This window comes from Mixophyes fleayi, chromosome 11, assembly GCF_038048845.1.
Source record: "Mixophyes fleayi isolate aMixFle1 chromosome 11, aMixFle1.hap1, whole genome shotgun sequence".
NCBI lineage: Eukaryota > Metazoa > Chordata > Amphibia > Anura > Limnodynastidae > Mixophyes > Mixophyes fleayi.
In genome coordinates, this window is record NC_134412.1 from 52,029,500 (window position 1) to 52,048,281 (window position 18,782).

The following is an 18,782-nucleotide window of genomic DNA, read 5'->3' on the forward strand; positions in this document are numbered from 1 at the left end:
GTCTTTGTGGAGCCATCTAGGATCAGGGGATGGTGTTATCCCCTGCTAATGTGTGCCAGAATGTGTATAAAAGGAGCCCTGTTTGACCATGTAATGTATTATCCTACCATCTGTAACTTCTGGAATGATCTGCTAGTACCACAAACTGGCATGTAACTGTCCTTATTAGGACTGCTTCAGCTAATAAAACATCACTGCTTCAAGATCCTGCTTTGACGCCTACTTACGTGCAGCAATTCCTGTGACCTACAGATTATGTTAATCTAATCTGTTATCCGGTTGTTCTAAGGGTGGGATCAGCATTCCAGTACAAACACTCTGCCCACTAACTTGCAGCTCTGGCCAGGGGGAACCATCTACAGCAACCCTGATCTAAAGGAATAGGTCAGGGGTACCAGTGTGTGGGGTGCACCAGCAGCAAGAGTTACCCAGAAGGAAGCTGTTCTAGGTGCCTGTGTAGGAGCCTAGTGGTTGCAGCAGGCTCATCCTACTGCTACAGGAGGGGCACATTTGAGGTAAAGAAAGGACATTGGCAAGGCAAGCCCAGCTGTTCCCAGCAGCACAGACATGGTGGCATAGGAGGTCCACCCTATCACACTATCTTTCTGCTGTGTCGTCTTGGATGTCCTCTTGGCAACTCAAACTTAATCTTTCAAAAAAAAAAAAGCTAATAATATTCCCACCAGCCAATAGAAGCTGCTTATCTGACATTTCTACTTCTGCTGTTAACATGATAATAAATCCTGCCCCTCAAGTTGTGATCCATGACTCAGAACTATCCTTAGTTCACCAGTCTCTCTCTAAATCAAGTTTATATACGGGCCAGTTCCCCATCAAATCAACACAATTTTAGAAAAAATTCTACCTTACATTCTCTAATTTCAATTAAATATGGTATAAATGCTGTCATGGGTGTAAAGAAACCCCCTAAATCTTAGGCTGATATGTGCACTGGTTTTGAAGTTATACGCCTTTTATAGTTGCAGGTTTTTTTTAATGAAAAACTTGCTTTTAACGTTTTTTTAAATTGCATTTGTAGCTCACCTGATTGAGCTAGAGAGTTGGGTAGGTCTTATTTTAAAGCTCTTTTTATGGGCTTTAATATAACACAGCATCCTGTTTCAATAAAAATTATAGCATTTTCAAAATTGTTTGCAAAACGGCAAAAAAAATGTTCGTAGTGTTGTTAATAAATACCCAAAGTTTTATTTTGGGATCATGATGGGATCATCTGCTACAAGAGCTTTCGGTTTTGAGTGGGGCAGCACGGTGGCTTAGTGGTTAACACTTCTGCCTTACAGTACTGGGTTCATGCATTCGATTACCCACCATGGCCTTAACTGTGTGGAGTTTGTATGTTCTCCCCGTGTTTGCGTGGGTTTCCTGCGGGTGCTCTGGGTTCCTCCCACAATCCAAAAAAACATACTGGTAGGTTAATTGGCTGCTAACATATTGACCCTAGTCTGTGCCCCTGTGCTAGAGAATTTATATTGTAACCTCCAATGGGGCAGGGACTGATGTAAGTGAGTTCTCTGTACAGCGCTGCGGAATTAGTGGCTCTATATAAATAGCTGATGATGATGAGTGATTCATGAAAATTGTATTTATTGAGGCACTACACATCTGAGAAAATCAACAAAACAATCATTTTTTTTTTTAGTTCACTTCATTACTGGAATGCACGTTCCTCTTCAGGTGTGTTTGGGACAAGATTTTACAGACAGTGCCTGCTCCCACTTCTGCGCAGGCATGTAAACTTATGTGGAAATATGCTCCACATGGAAAGACACTTCATTTGTGTTGAATAAGCCTGCCTTTTACAGGGACAGGTTAGATTTGGGTGGGTTTTACCCCATGGTCACTAATTTAAGCCCACCCAAACCTTACTTGACCATGGACCATTTGTGTCACATTTGAAAAAGCAGAATGTTTAATACAGTGGATTATCAGACTGGGAGAATGTGTGCTGGGAGCAGGGAGAAACAGCATTTTGGGGAAGGGGTGCCGGGAGGGAGAGAAACAGCAGACTGGGAGCTACGCTGTACTTGCAAGAAGAAGCCTCAGTCACCCGGCCAGGCAGAGAAGAGAAGGCCCAGCCCATTAGGCTGCTGCTAATCTCCACGGGTCAAAGGAGAATGTCATGGCCTTCTCCAATCAGAAATTGACACATACCTTATTGTTTCAACCCATTTAAAAAGGCTAATTATACTTCTAATAAGAAGGGTTGAGCACTGTTTCAGAATGGATGTGTAAAATATTTTCTGAAATGCAAAAGTTTCTGCCAGCTGCAGAAAACAACTTGGGACACTTTGAAAAGAGCAATAGGGTCATTGTTCAGTTCCTCAAGATAATGTAGTATCAGCACCCACTTGCTGACATCAGAGATTATGTAACTGCTGTCTATGACAACAAATGGTGGCTTGCATTTATTCTGGAGAAAGATGAAAACATCAATGAAGTGAAAGCGAAATTCCTCCATCCAGCTGGTCCATCTCCACCTTTATCATACCCAAGGAAGCCTGATGTTTTATGGACTACTACTATGGTAGATGTTCTTTGTAAGGTGAATCTGTTAACTCCAACAGGTCGAATGTACACCCTTCTAAAATGGAAACACTAAAAACAAATGAAGCCTTCAGGCAGTGGCACCATCCACCCGGACCAGCAGCACCAAATGGTAGTGATCTGTAGTAAGCTTTCTTACAATATGTGAAAGACATAAAATTATCACAAATGTTTTAAATATTTCAGTATTAAACATAATGTGTCATTGTACATAATATACATCCAAAGGGATTGTTTAAGGCGATAAATTCAATTTAATGAACAGGCCTAGATAGTTCTCATTTTCATTATTTTGCCACAGTCAAAAATGAAAGCTCTTATAGCAGCAGATGATCTTGCTCCCAAAAATAAAACTGGGGATTTATTAACAGTATGAACAATTTTTAAGATGTTTTTCAAGAGACCTTGCCAAACTCTCTAGCTCAATCAGGCTACAAATCTAATTTAAATTTGGATGAAAAACTTGCTTTTCACTTTTTTTTTTTAAAAGGCGTATAACTTCAAAACCAGTGTACATTTCAGCCTAAGATTTGAGGGTTTTCTTTACATCCATGACAGCATTTATTATACTAAATTTCATTACAATCTGAAATGGTCAGTTTGAAACCATGTGTTCATTTGATGTGGAATGACCCATACATAAATACAAAAATATTTTCAGAATGCACACACGTCACTGAAGACACTTCAATGACTGTAATTCATGCTCTCCTGCATTGACTATTGTAATACCATGCTTACTTTCCCAAATCTCTCTCCAATCTATTTTGCATGCAGCTGCTAGATTGGTTTTCCTTGCAAATCCATCTTCCACTGTCACTCTCTACATTGGTTGCCTGTTGCCTGTTTTTTTTTTGTTTTTTTTTTAACCAAATCCAATATGAAATTATTCTACAACAAAACTGCCCCAACTTACATCTCTTCACTTCTCTCAAAGTGGCATATTCAATTCTTTTTTTTTTTTTTCCGCGCTACCAAAATACTATTACCGTTAATACGGCTCAGGGAGCTGCGAAAATCCAGCGAGTAAATTACCGTATTAACTGTTTTTCCGCGCACGAATACCGGAATAACGGTAATCGTGTGCGGACCGCAAGATTTTCTGCGTTTCCGCCGAGAATTGAATATGCCCCAAAATGTCTCCCAATGTGACATCTCCTTTATTCGCAAGACCTGTGTCTGTCATCCACACTGATTACCTACTCCTGTTTCTGGACTTTGCACAATAAGACTTTCCACTAGTCTTCAAACCTTTTAAGCGTTCTCTGAAAACCTACCTCTTCAGGTTGGCTTATAAATTTCCCCAACCTCCCTAGGGTACCTTATTACCACCCACTTCTCAGTTCACATTTGAGTTACATGTATCATTTCTATACTCTTATCCCCTGACCAACATTGCTGTCTAACTGGATCATATAGCACACTAAGCACTTTCTACCCTTGCAATCTGGCTGGACCAATATGCAATTTGTTGCACTTCGGCTCTTGCATTAAACTCCTATTGTACTATAGATTGCAATCCACTCTCTTCACATCCTCCCATTCTCGGTTACAGGATTTTTTCCGGGCTGCACCCACATTGTGGCATTCCCTCCTTCGCACAGTAAGACTTTCCTCTAGTCTTCAAACCTTCAAGCGTTCATTGAAAACCCACCTCTTCAGACAAGGTTCTGATATTCCTCAACCACCATTTTAATTTCCCTAGATTACCCTTTTACCATCCTCTACACAGCTAATGCAAGACAACAACCCTCTGACCAACATTGCCCCACACACAGCCCACTCAATACTTTTACCTTTGCATTCTAGCTGGTCCATTGTGCAATATGATGTAGCACATGCCCTTGTGTTTCAAACTGCCATTGTCCCATAGATTGTAAGTCTGCGAACAGGGCCCTCTTACCTCTCTGTCTGTATGTATTACCCAGTATTGTCTTATTAATATTTGTTCCCAATTGTAAAGCGCTACGGAATTTGCTGGCACTATATAAATTAAAAATGATAGAGCAATACCAGTGTATGTATTATGTTAAGTATATACTATAAAATTTGTTTGATGTCAGCGGAGCGCCAAGGAATCTATTTCAAAATATTAATGATAGCTTTACCTACCACTTGCTCTAAAACACACCACAGCCTCCTACAACCAAAAAATGCTCCTCAAATTACCCACCAGTGACCCATTGCTAATTATTAATAAAACCACTGCCTAAAAATGATTTATCTTGCTTTAATGATGCATGTAAAAATCATACAGCTCTAGCCCACTGAGAAAGGAAGAAGAGCAGTGGTGCAGATAGCACATTCCTCCTCCTCTGATTTTGCTGTTGCTTATATGATTGGAAAGGCAGCTGTTCAGTGCAAACGTGCTGTGCTTTTAGCCCCCGTGACATGCTGTGAACGATGAACATTTTAATAATGCAAATATAACAGTCATATTTGCACTGTTTTGCTACTTTAACAAAGCTAGCGTGATTATATTGCATAAAGGATTTTCCATGTAAATGAGTGTTCTCTGTAAGGATGAGGAAATTGTCTCATTGTTTATTTGGTCATCATTGGTTATTTCTGAACTGACAATGTTGGCTCCTCTTGTGTTTCTCTTCACCTTTGTAATCTAGAACCCATTTTATATGCATGATATCAAAGACATGATATTGAACAATGTGTTGTGGTCTTTAGTATCATTTTTAGAGCAATCTGAGCCCCACACAAGAACATCTCTGTTGGAAGCAATTCATCCCAAACTACTTACATCTATGATTTAGCATTACACTGGGGCTCTCGGTGAGTTAGGATGTTGGGGAACATGTGAATGAGAGTGTAATTGAATTGTACATGTTTGGTATAAATTTACTCTAACTTTATGTAAGAGTATTGCATGTTAGGCTGGACTTCAGCTCATGTGTAACAATTTGTTGTATAGCATGCCTATATTCACACAGAACATCTGTAGTGAAATCTGAAGGATTTAAGAAGGTACTACACAATATACTGACAGTTTCTCTACTAACTTTTCTAGTTGGCAAAGAACTTACATTATCTTACTTGCTCCTTCAGATAAATAAAATTGGATGGTTTCCAAGATGGGGACACACCCTGCCAGCTCTTACTCTAAAATAGCTATTCTGTTGATACTACTTTTGCAGTCCTGTTTATTAAGCCAGCCACACACAGGCCTATACTCGTGTGCTAGAGCCACACAAACACTATCTAGTTTGGAATTTGTGTGCCAAGTTGGACAAGACCTGGCCATTAAGTAAATAGTCAAGCTTGGAGATCTAATCGGGCTTCGTTGGGGCCATTTGTGCGGGTGGAAGATGACTGCACATTTAGGTCCATGGTGTTCAGCTTCCAACTGCATTTGCCAATATGCTCTATAATGAGAGTAAAGATTTGATTGCAATATTATCAATAATTGGAGTATTATTGTGGCCACGCGTTGCAATATATTGACTCCAATATATTGGCATCTCTAACCATTTTAAGATTACATCAGGTAACTCTGGGATGTACCTGTCCTCAGTCTCCCCATCATTTTATGATCTGATAAATCCTCGTAGTGTGTCATTCATCCTCATGTGTGCCATCACTCCTCCATACCTAGACTACTGCAATATCTACCTGTCTGTTTTTACCTATATTAGGGTGTAGATAAAACAGACAAGTACTGGCCTACGATCACATCTAAGCTCAAAAGCTAAGAGCTCCTCTCTTCCCCAAAATTTGTACTAGTTTTACGTTCTTTAAGCCTCTCTCTGATCTCCATTCTACAACATGTTACCTACAAAGTCCTTCTTCTTACCTTTATCGAGCACTCTCTGTAGCTGTACCTTCCTTATTTTATCCCTTAAGTATTCATATACGCCAAGGCACTTTGTCTCTGCAGGATACAATCTGTATCACATTTTGAACTGCTGTATTGGATGCCTAACACTTCATTTAATTTTGTTTGACTTCAAATTCTGTCACCATCTATTTTAAAATCTAAACTTAAATCCTATATTATAGATCATTACAAAGACTAACATTACTGCCCTTTTGAATGTTTTAACACTTTGGGGGGCATTCAATTGACAACGCTGCTCATGAGAGTAATGTGACCCACACACTACTACCGTTAATGCAGAAATTTTAACAGGTTTCTGCTCGTGGCTGCAAGCAAAAGTCAGTGCTGAAATTACTGTACTAACGGTAATAATGCACTCCATTACAGAAGTAATGGTAATGGTGTGCAGACTGCTGTGCTCTAAAACTGTTCTCTTTTTTTTTTTTTTTGGGCATATTCAAATATCTGAACCTACTTTTACACCCAGTTTATTATACAGATGCAGCACATTTTTGTACTGGATTGCTCTACAATTATTCATTAATTGTATTTCTTTGGGACCAAGTCCAGGTTACGACCAATGGTGAATATTAAACACCGTGAAACTAGTGCTAAGTGGCACAATTTATGTTAACAGAACGTGTTAAATCTGTATACATAAAAGTAGGATGCTGCATACATTGTTTTGTATAGAAAAATGTCTTGTACACAATCTAGATTGAAAGTGAGGTTAGGGTTTGTATAAATAATATATGACAGCTCAAATGAACTGCACATTCTACCCATCTGTTTTTTACTAGCACTAGTTGCCCAACATAGCAGCCTGTGCCCTATACATATAAATGTGTTTTGTTTTTTTTTTTGCAGTGTTTCAGTGCTCTACATACAACATGTTGGCTACTGCCCTTGCAGTGTCAGTGCCTGCATATACGAGCCAGTGCATATAGGACTAGTGACTCCATATACCTTCATGTGTCATGACAGAATAGCAGCACCAGTTTTCTACATTCTTGCTGTGCCCCAAAAATATATCGGCACAGTATACCGGCCATGCTTCCAAAGCATAGTATCCAGTATCCCCTACATAAAAGTCAGTGCCTTTTTCAAACTGCATTGTGGATTCTGAGCACCATTCATGTGATACCCTCCGTCATATAGTTTGTAGCCACTGCCTAAACTAGAAGTTGACCTGTCATTACTAAGACTTAGGTTTTTGTTTTTTTGTTTTTTGTTTTTTTTTTACATAGTGCTGTGTGTGTGATCCTGGGATGTAAGGTAGACCGTTTCCCCATGCTTTATGCAAATACTGTATGATGGCTGTGCAGAGGAACTCAAGCTCACTCCTGGGCACCTACCTCCCAATTAAACTGTCTTGTGAATGAAGTGTAGCTATGGGAGGAAGATGCCTAGGAATGAGAAAAAAAATTAATTAAAAAATGAATAAACTGATGTGGAGATGACCAGCAGCTGCAAATATCATCTGCAGTTTAAGACCCATGGCACTTGGTGTATTGCAAACACATAAGAAACCTAAGATATTTAGCAGTATATAGTTAGACTTGTAGCATACACCATTAATAATTTGGCTTTCTAATGAGACTTTGTTGATGGTTTGTTTATTATAATATACAAATGACTTTTTTTTTTTCCAATCAATAATATCCTCTTACCTTCCCCACCTCAAATTTTCATTCCATGATATTGCGATAGATTACAAGCTTTCAAAATAAGCAAAATAGTCACAAGGTATACTAGATCCACAAAATTACTTCAGAATAGCAGAACAAATTGTTTACACATCCCATACATCTGCTTTTGACTTATACTAAATACTGACTGAGATGCTGCTGTACTGTTCATCCGAGTCATGTACCTGGTAAGCAGATGGAAATCCTTCCGCGCCCTAACTTGGCTTATCTGCAGTTTTTATGTAATGGCAGGAGGCCCATCTTGTGCCCCACTTGGATATGCCTTGGTGTTCTTATGTAGTAAATATTGCAGACCTTACTCCTTGTCATCAGGACAGGCATCAAGCTGTATTGTTCAATAAAATTGACAGGAGGTCTTTGGATTAGATAAGTATTTTATCAAGCAAAGACTTGTCACCATGGTTCTTGAAGCAAGTAAATAAGGCAAACAAACCTTGCAAGACCTTTATAAAAGTAAAGTAAAGTTCTGCATCTGGAATATTATACACTTTTTTTTTCTCATACATCTGGTTAAGCAAATGCAAGAGGAAAATGAAAGCTCTGTAATCTTTAGTGAATTACCTGGATTACTGATTTATGTTTCATTGCAGGTTGCTAAATTATTCTAAAATATTCAGCACATAGATTGCACGTAGGCCAGATAATTATAATGATTATTTGTTATAAATCTCTTTGAAAAAAAAATAAAACTCACTTTACTGTATATTCTGTTTTACAGGTTTTACTCAAGAAAACCAACCAGGTAATTTAAGCAAAGAGCAGTTTATTTTAATAATTTTAATAAATAAGCTACTGAGTTTTTGATGTGACTGTGTAACCCTGAAGGTCCGTGACTCTCCCATTGCAGATTTAATTCAGTTTTACCATTGACGTTTGGGCCAATCTTGAATATTCTATATCTAGACCTTATTTAATGTATGTCCCTTAAGTTATGTTGACTTTTTTTTTTTTAAATCTCTATATTTTTACACTTTGCTGAATCTGTTCTGCAATGTTGTTTTTTCTTTGTACAAACACAAAAAAGAAAAACATAATTACAGAAATATAACTTCCACAATATAACTTGTAATATGATTGAAACGCAACAGTGTTTTTTTTAAGTTATATTGTAATGGAGATAAGAAAAACAAAGGTCCGGGACAAGTTTTTTTGGAAGAGAGGGAAAGGAAGAAGTGTTTGAGGGGAAAGGGGGGAGGGGGGTGGAGCCTTGATTTCTCATTTATTTGTTACCCAGGACTGGGGTGCCATGTAAACTATACCATGTGGTCCATGTCTCGCGAAATTTACGGAGTGAGTCGTTAAGGAGTGCTGTAATATACTCCATGGATGAGATGTGCCACAACCTGTTTGTTAATTCAGGTTTGGTAGGGAGAAGAGGTTTTTTCCAGGCTCAGGCTATTAATAATTTGCAGGCTTGACTAATTTGAAGTGCCAAACGGTCCGTTGACTTGCTTATGGAGGGAACAGATTTGTTGAGCAAAAATATTGCAGGATCCCTGGGAAAGTAAACAGTTGTGGGTTGATGGAGGAGGCAATGCAATGTCCTAAAGTGGTTGAATAATGGGATATTCCCACCAGATATGCAGGTGAGTACCTTGTCCCCCGCAGCCTCGCCAACACCTGTCTGATGTATTTTGGAAAATGCGGTGGAGTATACATCTCGAGTATACTTTATAAGCTGTTTCTCTGACACTTACATTAATAGATACCTTAGTTACTCGTTTTCGAATTGCCGATCTTCCCTTTTCATCCAAAACTAGCCCTAGGTCTCTCTGCCATGCCTCCTCGTGTGGGTCTAGGGGAGGTAATTCTAATTTGAGAAGGAAGCAATATAACATTGATATGTTTCCTCTTCAACCTACTGCATAAATACAGTTGCGCTCAAAGGGCAATAATTTTCTTAGTTTTTTAGTATGTGTTTGTGAGTTAATAAAACTACAAATTTGTAAGTATGAGAAGTGTAAAGATGTTGGGAGACCATGGGCCTGATTCATTAAGCATCTTAAATGAAGAGGTAGCTTATTTCAGTCTCCTAGACAAAACCATGTTACAATGCAAGGGGTGCAAACTACTTTTTTGTTTTGCACATAAGTTAAATACTGACTGTTTTTTTTCATGTAGCACACAAATACTTGATAGCTTATTTGTACACTGACATTTAAAGTTGATATTTGTGTGCTACATGAAAAAACAGTCAGTATTTAACTTATGTGCAAAACAGAAAAGTAGTTTGCACCCCTTGCATTGTAACATGGTTTTGTCCAGGAGACTTAAATAAGAATCCTCTTCATTTAAGATCCTTAATGAATCAGGCCCCATGTGTGTTTGTAGAGGGAGGCTGCTTGGTTCGGCCAGGGTAGTTCTAGGGGAGAGGAAAGTTTCTAGCAAGGAAGAGGATACCACAAAGTCAAGGTTACATCTAGTGAAGGAGGATTTGGGTGAGGGAAAGGGTGCAGTAGATAAAGGTGAAGGAGAGGAGATGGTGGTTAGAGGGTAGGAAAGGAGAGTTGGAGAAGTCAGAGCACAGAAGGGAGGGAAAAGACAAGATCAGAGTAAACAAGATAGTTGATGTGGAGGAGGTCCATTGTGGTAGGAGGAAGAAAGGCAAAATCAATGGTGATGTTACCCTGTTGAGTAGCAAGTGCTTACAATGTGCATGGAGAAAAGAAAGAAAGCCAGAGTCTTGTCTGAGGAGGTTAGACAGACTATTACACCCAAGCCTTGGCAGCCTCAAGGCTCTAAATCAATCTAAGATCTTGGTGTTCCCATTTCCACCATACGTAATGTTATCAGGAAGTTTTAGGCCCATGACATGTAGCCAACCTCCCTAGAAAACTTGATCAATGATTGCAGCACAGAATTGTGGCGAAAGCACCTAGATCAATTGCTTAAAAGATTCATGCTGACCTTCATACAAAAGGTATGACTGGTTCAACTTACACCATCCATACAAACTCAATGAATGGTGGTCACCTGGTAGGAGGCCCAAAAGGGGCTCCACCGCTGAGAGATGCATAAGAAAGTCTTTCTGGAATTTGCACATATACACTGGAACAAGCTACATTTCTTCCTGGAAAATGTCTTGTGGACAGATGAGACAAAAATAGAGCTTTCTAGTAGAGCACATCATCCCTTTTGTTTACATAAAGCAAAATGAAAAGAACACCTTCCCTACAATTAAACATTGAGGAGGTTCGGTGATGTTTTGGGGTTGCTCTGATGCATCTGGCACTAGGTGTCTTTGTTTCGTAAATCTGGAGATTACCAGGACATTTTGGAGCACAATCTTGAACCCTTGTTCTGAAAACTGGGTCTCTGTCGAATATCATGGGTTTTCCAGCAGGATGGTGACTCCAAACTATATCAAAAAGCATCCAGGTATTTTTCAAAACAAGGTGTTGGACTGTTATGAATGCGGCGGCAATGAGTCCAGATCTCAATTCCATAGAACACCTGTGGAGAGATCTGAAAATAGCAGTTAGATACCAAATATTCAGTCTAGGCTGTCAGCACTGTTGTCAATGCAATTTATTTTATTTTTTTAAAGGATATACAGTATCAAATTCAGAACAAAAAACAAAGGTTCTGCATATTAACAGAGTAACAATTGTGGAGACCACTTATTATTGTTAAATTCATCTTATGTTTAGAGGAAATTGTGAGTTATTTGAAAAAAGTGCAGGTGTGCCAATATTTTTGGCCACAAGTCTAAAAGAGCTCATCATAGGAGAAAAAAGAAAATCAGACAAAATGTTCAGCCTTTATTTTAAGTATTGACCAAGAGAAATGCAAACAAATCCTCAACCAAGGTATATATCAAATTAACCTCACAATGAGCTATACATTTCTTACCTGAAGGCATAATTTGCAATCACGTTAAATTTTTTTGACCCTCTGTATTTGCTAGGAATTCATTCAATTTGAGTTTAATTGGCAACAATGGACAATAACATGCCATAAGATACAAAATAAGTTAATCTAACATGTCTTATTTCTCCTTGCATAATCAGTTTCTTTATTTCTAGATAAACAAAATTGCTACACTGAGATTTCATCTGTAAATGGAAAATTAATACAAACACACACGTCTAGTTTTAGAACAATTACTTCCAAATAGTCATTTTTATGACGGCTGATTACATTTTTCCAACCTCACTGTAAAATTTTCTGAATGATTTTTTTGACCACATTTGTTTGTTTTTAGATTGTTTGCTTATAGCAACTTAAACATATATTGGTATAATACAGAATATATTTCCACACCTGGAAGTAAAATTACCAGAATAATATCAACTAAAGTCATTCAACTTTCTACTCCAAAGTAGTATTTTTAAATTTGTGGTTCAATTTCAGGCACGGAAGTATTCTGAGCAGCGACACATCAACAGACAAGAAGCAGAAGGTTGAGCGGAGTATTGGCTCATCCCATGAAGTTTCATCCCATGATTTTGATCCTACAGGTAAGCCATCTTTTCATATAATTTTATTTCAAACTTGTTCAGCACCATTATATCTATCGCAAAATAGTTTTATTTTAAACAGAAAATATGAATTTTGTCTGACCAAGCTGGTGCCAAGTCCATTATGGGCCTTGGGTGGTAATATAAAAATGACAGGAGTAAATATTTCTTAACATCCCTGCTGCCAGCTGTATCACTGTAATTTGTATAAAACTGAAGCATAAAGTAAACACACCACTATGATGATCCAAGTATAAAATGATTGTAGAAAAAAGCAAATAACATCCAACTAAATCTAACACCTTCTGAAACTAACTGTTGCAGCATTAAACTAGACATTTTAGATTACATAATCCATGAAATAGCTGGCAAAAATTCTGAATGGAGAGTAATATGAGATGACTATGTCAGAAACCGGTTATTATCAAAGCTGGCCAAGCCATTCATTTTAAGGGGCTTTAAAGGATAGCTGTTTAAGGATGACTTATTTAAACTCAAGTTGTTATACAATCTATTCTCTGGGCTGTCTAACATTTTTCAGCGACTGATTCAAATCTAAAATTTTGTAGTAGCTATAGGTATTTTCTTCAGGAAAGTGGCACTCGTTGATTTAAGGCTGGAATTTCCCAGAGCATGCCACACAGGTGGTTTTAAGTATTGTTATAGGTTACGGAGGATGGTTGAGTACATTAAATATTAATGTGGGAAACACCTTTTCTTATTCATAATCATCATCATCATTTATTTATATAGCGCCACTGATTCCGCAGCGCTGTACAGAGACCTCACTCACATCAGTCCCTGCCCCATTGGTGCTTACATTCTAAATTCCCTAACACACCCACACAAACAGACAGACTGAGTGTCTATGGTCAATATGTTAGCAGCCAATTAACCTACCAGTATGTTTTTTGGCGTGTTGGAGGAAACCGGAGCACCCGGGGGAAACCCACGCAAACACGGGGAGAACATACAAACTCCACACAGATAAGGCCATGGTCGGGAATTGAACTCATGACCCCAATGCTGTAAGGCATAAGTGCTAACCACTTAGCCACCGTGCTGCACATAATATATCAAGACTATATCACACTTGATTAGTAATGCCAGTAGCATCAATAAGAAGAGAGAGATGGACTGAATTGAAACACCTATTAGTGTACAATATGCTGTTAGGTCGTCCATTGGTGTCATATTGAAACTAATGCCTGAGGTCTGATTGCTGCCATCCCCAAAGTGGTGGCAGCACGCTATTCTGCATGGTAGAAAATACACTGTGGACTACCAACAAATTGAAAACCTCTCAAAATCTGAACTACTTAGGGTATAACTTTTACGTTACTCTGGAGATTTAGGTGTATTATCTGCATGAACGCCCCTATCATAAGGAGCACAAATGTGCTTCTCCCTCACCTGATGTAAAATTGTAAGCTCTCATTGGGCCAACTATAACTTCTGTCTCTAATCACTTTGTGTAATTTGTTTGTGTTCTGTCCCCTTAAAGTCGGTGCTTTATAACCAAAAAGATATCGGCTGCACATTAGTTCATCTTCTACCCACAAGCATAAAGCATCTAAAATGTGTGGGAAAACGACACAATAGCGACATCCTACAAAAAAACAGAGGTTTTTGTTGTTTTTTTGTTTTTTTTTATTTCTAAGATGTCCTGGACCGTCATCTATGTTCAGCTGCTGGACTCACTGAGCTCAACTGTTACTGTTGTAAACAGTAGGTCCAAGCAATGGCAGGTGCCTAAACGAATGTCCTAACCAGGTGATGGCAAGAAATCCTCCACTGCCCTGAACTAACTGGATCCCTTGGTCTTCCCCATTTTTTCAATTCCCATTTCATCCACTTCTCTCACATCACTCTGCCATGAGTCTACTCTATTTACGGTTTATATTTCTCCTACTTGCTTTTCTTTCAAGCATACTTTTACTCCCTGTCCGATCATTATTTCCCACACGCTTCTTTCCATTGTGCTTGTCTGTACACATGAAATGTTTTGCTCTGTACATCCACCTCACCCTCACCAAACTACAAAAGCAGAGACCAACCACACACCCACAAATCATCTTTTCAGGTCCATTTTCAGCCTGCCACTTTTCAAGGCTGCCGGTGACATCCCATTCAACTCTGCAGCCCATGCTCATACTCCAGCTACAACAACTTCAGTTCTCTCCTTTGTAGGACTCTCCCCCAGGCCTGAAGACAAACCTATTTTCTCCACACTGCGCCTTCTATGTCATACCCCTAGAACCCTCTCCCTCCTTCCCTTTCTTTAAAGTCCACATCATATGTCTCTTCTTTCCTCTCCACCTTTTTGTTGCTGTCGTTTATTGCCCCCAAATTCCATGACAACTTTGCTCCTGCTGTTTTTCCTGTACTGTGATCTACCTACTCTCATACTAGGTGGAGTCAACAATGCCATTGACAACCCCACTGTCTTTGCTGCCACACAACTTTTTTTTCTTTTACTTCTCCTTTGGTCTCTTACCAGAGGGCTTCAGGGCTGCATCTCCCACTGTGTTGGACACTCACCTGACTTCATATTGTCCTGTTTCTTCTCCATCACTAATTTCTTCAAACTGGCCTTCCCATTCTCTGACCACAACTTCCTTTTTTCAGCCTCTCAATGCCTCATGCCCCTTTACCTCCAGGATGCAAATCAACATGCAGGCAGTGAAATAGTGTTTACATGTCTTACATAGGCTTAAATGTCAATAATATCTAAGCATCTAGTATTACATATAACAACAAGCTGGTGGATCCTCAGGCGCTATAACCTGTCATACAGGGGGCATATTCAATTAGCTTTGTGGCATTGCATGGACACACATGTAATGTGCAATTACAGTACAGCCACATTGCAGATTTCACTTTGCAACCCTATGGGGTGTATAGGGAAGGAGGCGGCCGCGTGTAGCCGTGATCCCGGAAGGTAATTATATGCCCCATAGAATCACTTATTCAAAATATAAACCATAAGTCCACATCCTATAGCCAATTAATTGAGAATGTCTTCTCTCTATTCTCATTTTTCAATGTTTCCATATAAAAACAGACGGGCATAGAAAAAGATATAGACACATATAGTGAATTATGTCTTAAATAATTCTAATGCTGCAAACAGGTGGTTACATCAGTAATACAACAAAGTGTGCAAACATCACATTTTTTTGCAGTGTTGATGATTCTCTTTCCATTCCTTATGTGCATATGCTTACATCAGCTGTCCACTGGGGAAATAGCTCTAATATATGGTATATACTGGTGCGCCTCCTTTTCCATCCTCTATACACCCCCCCTTACATTTGTGTAACATTCAGTACTCAAAACTAAAAGAAGAAACCAGATCTGGGAGCATTATTCTTTTAAGTAGAGATAGGCGGTCTCGGTTTCCTTGAACCCGAAACAAGCCGAACTTTGGGGTACCGAGCCAACTCTGCTCGGTACTCTCGCGTCTATTTGGATTCCAAATTGAGGCAAAACTTAATTGTGGCTTCGTCGGATTTTGCAAGTTTTGGAATCAATAAATACCCGCCTCTGGCGATCTAGCGCCATTTAAGAGAGGGACAGAGAAGGATTAGGTCACAGTAGAGCGGGCAAAGTGATAGAATAGAAATAGTAGGGTGGGTATTTTTCTGAATTTTCACTACAAAGTGGTTGGGGTCTTATTAAAATGGATTCACAGCAATACACATATGAGCAGGAGCAGCAAGCAGCTGCTGTCACCAGTCCTGATGGTAGTTTTCCCTGTACGTCATCTGGTGAAGCTTATGTAAAAGTACATAGTCTTTTGAAGTCAGGGAACAAATCACACAAAAAAACACCTTTTACCGTGTTGAAGAGAAAAAGAGCTGTAATACAGGAAAAGTTAACTGCCGATTTGTAAAAAAAAAAAAAAAGCCAACATGCCAATCTACACACGCAGTGGCAAAGAAGGAGTGAGGCCTTCGCCTTTCTCTATGAGTGCGAGATCGAAAAATGTTACTGAGGCTTCTTCTTGTAAGTTCACTTGTGACCAAGCACGACCAAGTAATTTGGATTCCAAAAGTGGTGCACAACTACTGTTATGTGTGAAAGCCAAGCTGCAAGAAAACAGTAAGGCATTAGAGGAGAATGTATGCTCAGAATCAGAAATGACACCAATCCCCGAGGAGAGTCCATCTACGAGTGATATGTGTAATCCTGACCATTCTGATAGTGTATCTATAAAAAAGGACCCTTTCAGCATTTCTGCTGACGTGTGCCTGAACAGCCCGAGTGTAGGCGGTGATGCACCAATTGAGGATGCCACTTTAGAATTAGAAGAGGATGAGGGGGAGATTTGTGTTGCCGACGAGGGGGCTAATGAGGATGTTGATGAGGATGATGTTGTTTGTGTAAGTCCTGCACCAGTGGAAGCAGTTTTGGCACGTGACAAGAAGGCCATTGCCATGCCTGGACAGAAGACCTAAAAAGCCACTTCTTATGTGTGGAATTATTTGTACCCAGATCCTGACAACAGTTTTCTAGCCATTTGTAGTGTATGTAAAGCCACAGTCTATCGAGGGAGGGACCTTAACCATCTTGGAACCTCATCCATGTTGATGCGAGTTCATGGCAAGGTGTTAGGAAAAGCTGAACGTTATCTTAAAAAAAATAACAAGAAGCAGTCCATCATCCGCTAGGATCCTTCTCTCACCTACATCCCGATGCCTGCAATCTACACCCACAACACCGCCCTCATCAATATCTTCAGTAGTGATCGGAGTTAGCCCTGTATCCAACTTGGTATGGCTCGATGACTCCTGCAATATATTTGAGTCCTTTGAAGAATTCTTGAGCGGTGTTCCCACTGCTGCTGTTGCTGCTGCTGGGGGTGAATCTTCCTCCCATAAGCAGCCCAAGAAGAGCACTACTACTTTACAACAATTATCTGTGAAACAATCTTTTGTTAGAGAAAGCAAGTATGACAGCAATCACCCAGTCGCAAAGCAGATCAGACGCCATGGCGACTATGCTAGTGTTAGATCTGCGTCCAATATCCACTATAAACGCATCTGGTTTTTCACAGTTAATTGATGTTTTGTGTCCCGTTACAAAATTTCATCGCAACACCATTTTTCAAGAAAACCTATTCCTCAACTGTACCAAAATGTTTGTAAAAATGTACTAATTGGGCTCAAAAATGCCATTCTATCCACTGTACACTAAACCACAGATATGTGGACAAGTGGAAGTGGCCAAACCAAAGATTGTGGGACTGTGACAGCCCACTGGTTTGGGTCATTTGCCTTCACAAGCCCGTAAAATTTCTGAACATTTCTGTCACAGCATGCAGCTCCAAGAATAATTTAACTTGCCCTGTCACCAACTTAAACAAGGAGTGTTAACAAGGTGGAATTCCACCATGTGCATGCTTCAGATAATGGAGGAACAGCTCAAAGCCATACAAGCATATTGCACTTGCCATGACATTGGGAAAGGAGGGGGAATGTATTTCACTCTTTCACAGTGGGGAATCCTTTCAGTGCTGTGGAAGGTGCTGAAACCATTTGAAATTTTGACATGTGAAGTGAGTTCAGACTCTGCTAGCTTGAGCCAAGTCATTCCCTTAATTCAACTTTTGGAAAAACAGCTTGACAAACTGAAGGAGGAGATGAAAGAAAGCAATTCAGCAAAGTATGTTGGCCTTGTAGATCAAGTATTTAGTTTGCTTCGCAATGATCCAAGAGTTATTAAAATCTTGAAGTCTGATTACTATGTTTTGGCAACTGTGCTGTCACTCACCGGACCGTGAGTGCCTCTGCGCTGGTGCGTGGCTCCCTAGCCTTCCTGCCGCCACCTATCCTGAACCGCGGCCGTCCGCCATCCTGATGGTCTGCGCATCCGCAGCTCCCAAGCACTCTTGTGACTGTTGCTTTTAATCCAAATTGGTTGATCAGGCAACTCCCTATTTAAGGCACCTGTGTGCATTACCTCATGGCCTGATCTTGGAGTCTCATTCCCTGTGAGTCTCTGAAGGTGTTTCCTGTGTTCTACTAGTGTCTTCAGTTTCCTGCTGATTCCTGATCTACTCATCGCTGGTTTCCATACCCGCTACTATCTCCTGTTTCCTGCCTGTGTCCTCAGCTGGAATCTGATTACCGGATCTACTCGCCTGTGGTTCCTACACTCGTCTCCGCCGTCCAGCGTCTCTGCAGTTCCTGCATCTCCCTGTGGACAGACTGTTCT

The 18,782-nt window shown here is 39.8% G+C and overlaps 1 protein-coding gene across 6 annotated transcripts in view; it reads left to right on the forward strand.

The window, feature by feature from the left end:
* The window catches only part of ARHGEF12 (Rho guanine nucleotide exchange factor 12), a 187,322-nt gene that overhangs the window by 11,696 nt on the left and 156,844 nt on the right, over window positions 1-18,782 (forward strand). For 4 of the 6 annotated variants that reach the window (XM_075190668.1, XM_075190670.1, XM_075190671.1 and 1 more), the window contains exons 2-3: window positions 8,822-8,845; window positions 12,457-12,563. In XM_075190668.1, coding sequence (XP_075046769.1) covers window positions 8,822-8,845; window positions 12,457-12,563 — 131 coding nt within the window. The remainder of the gene's footprint in view (window positions 1-8,821; window positions 8,846-12,456; window positions 12,564-18,782) is intronic. The other 2 variants (XM_075190669.1, XM_075190672.1) reach the window with 1 other exon arrangement.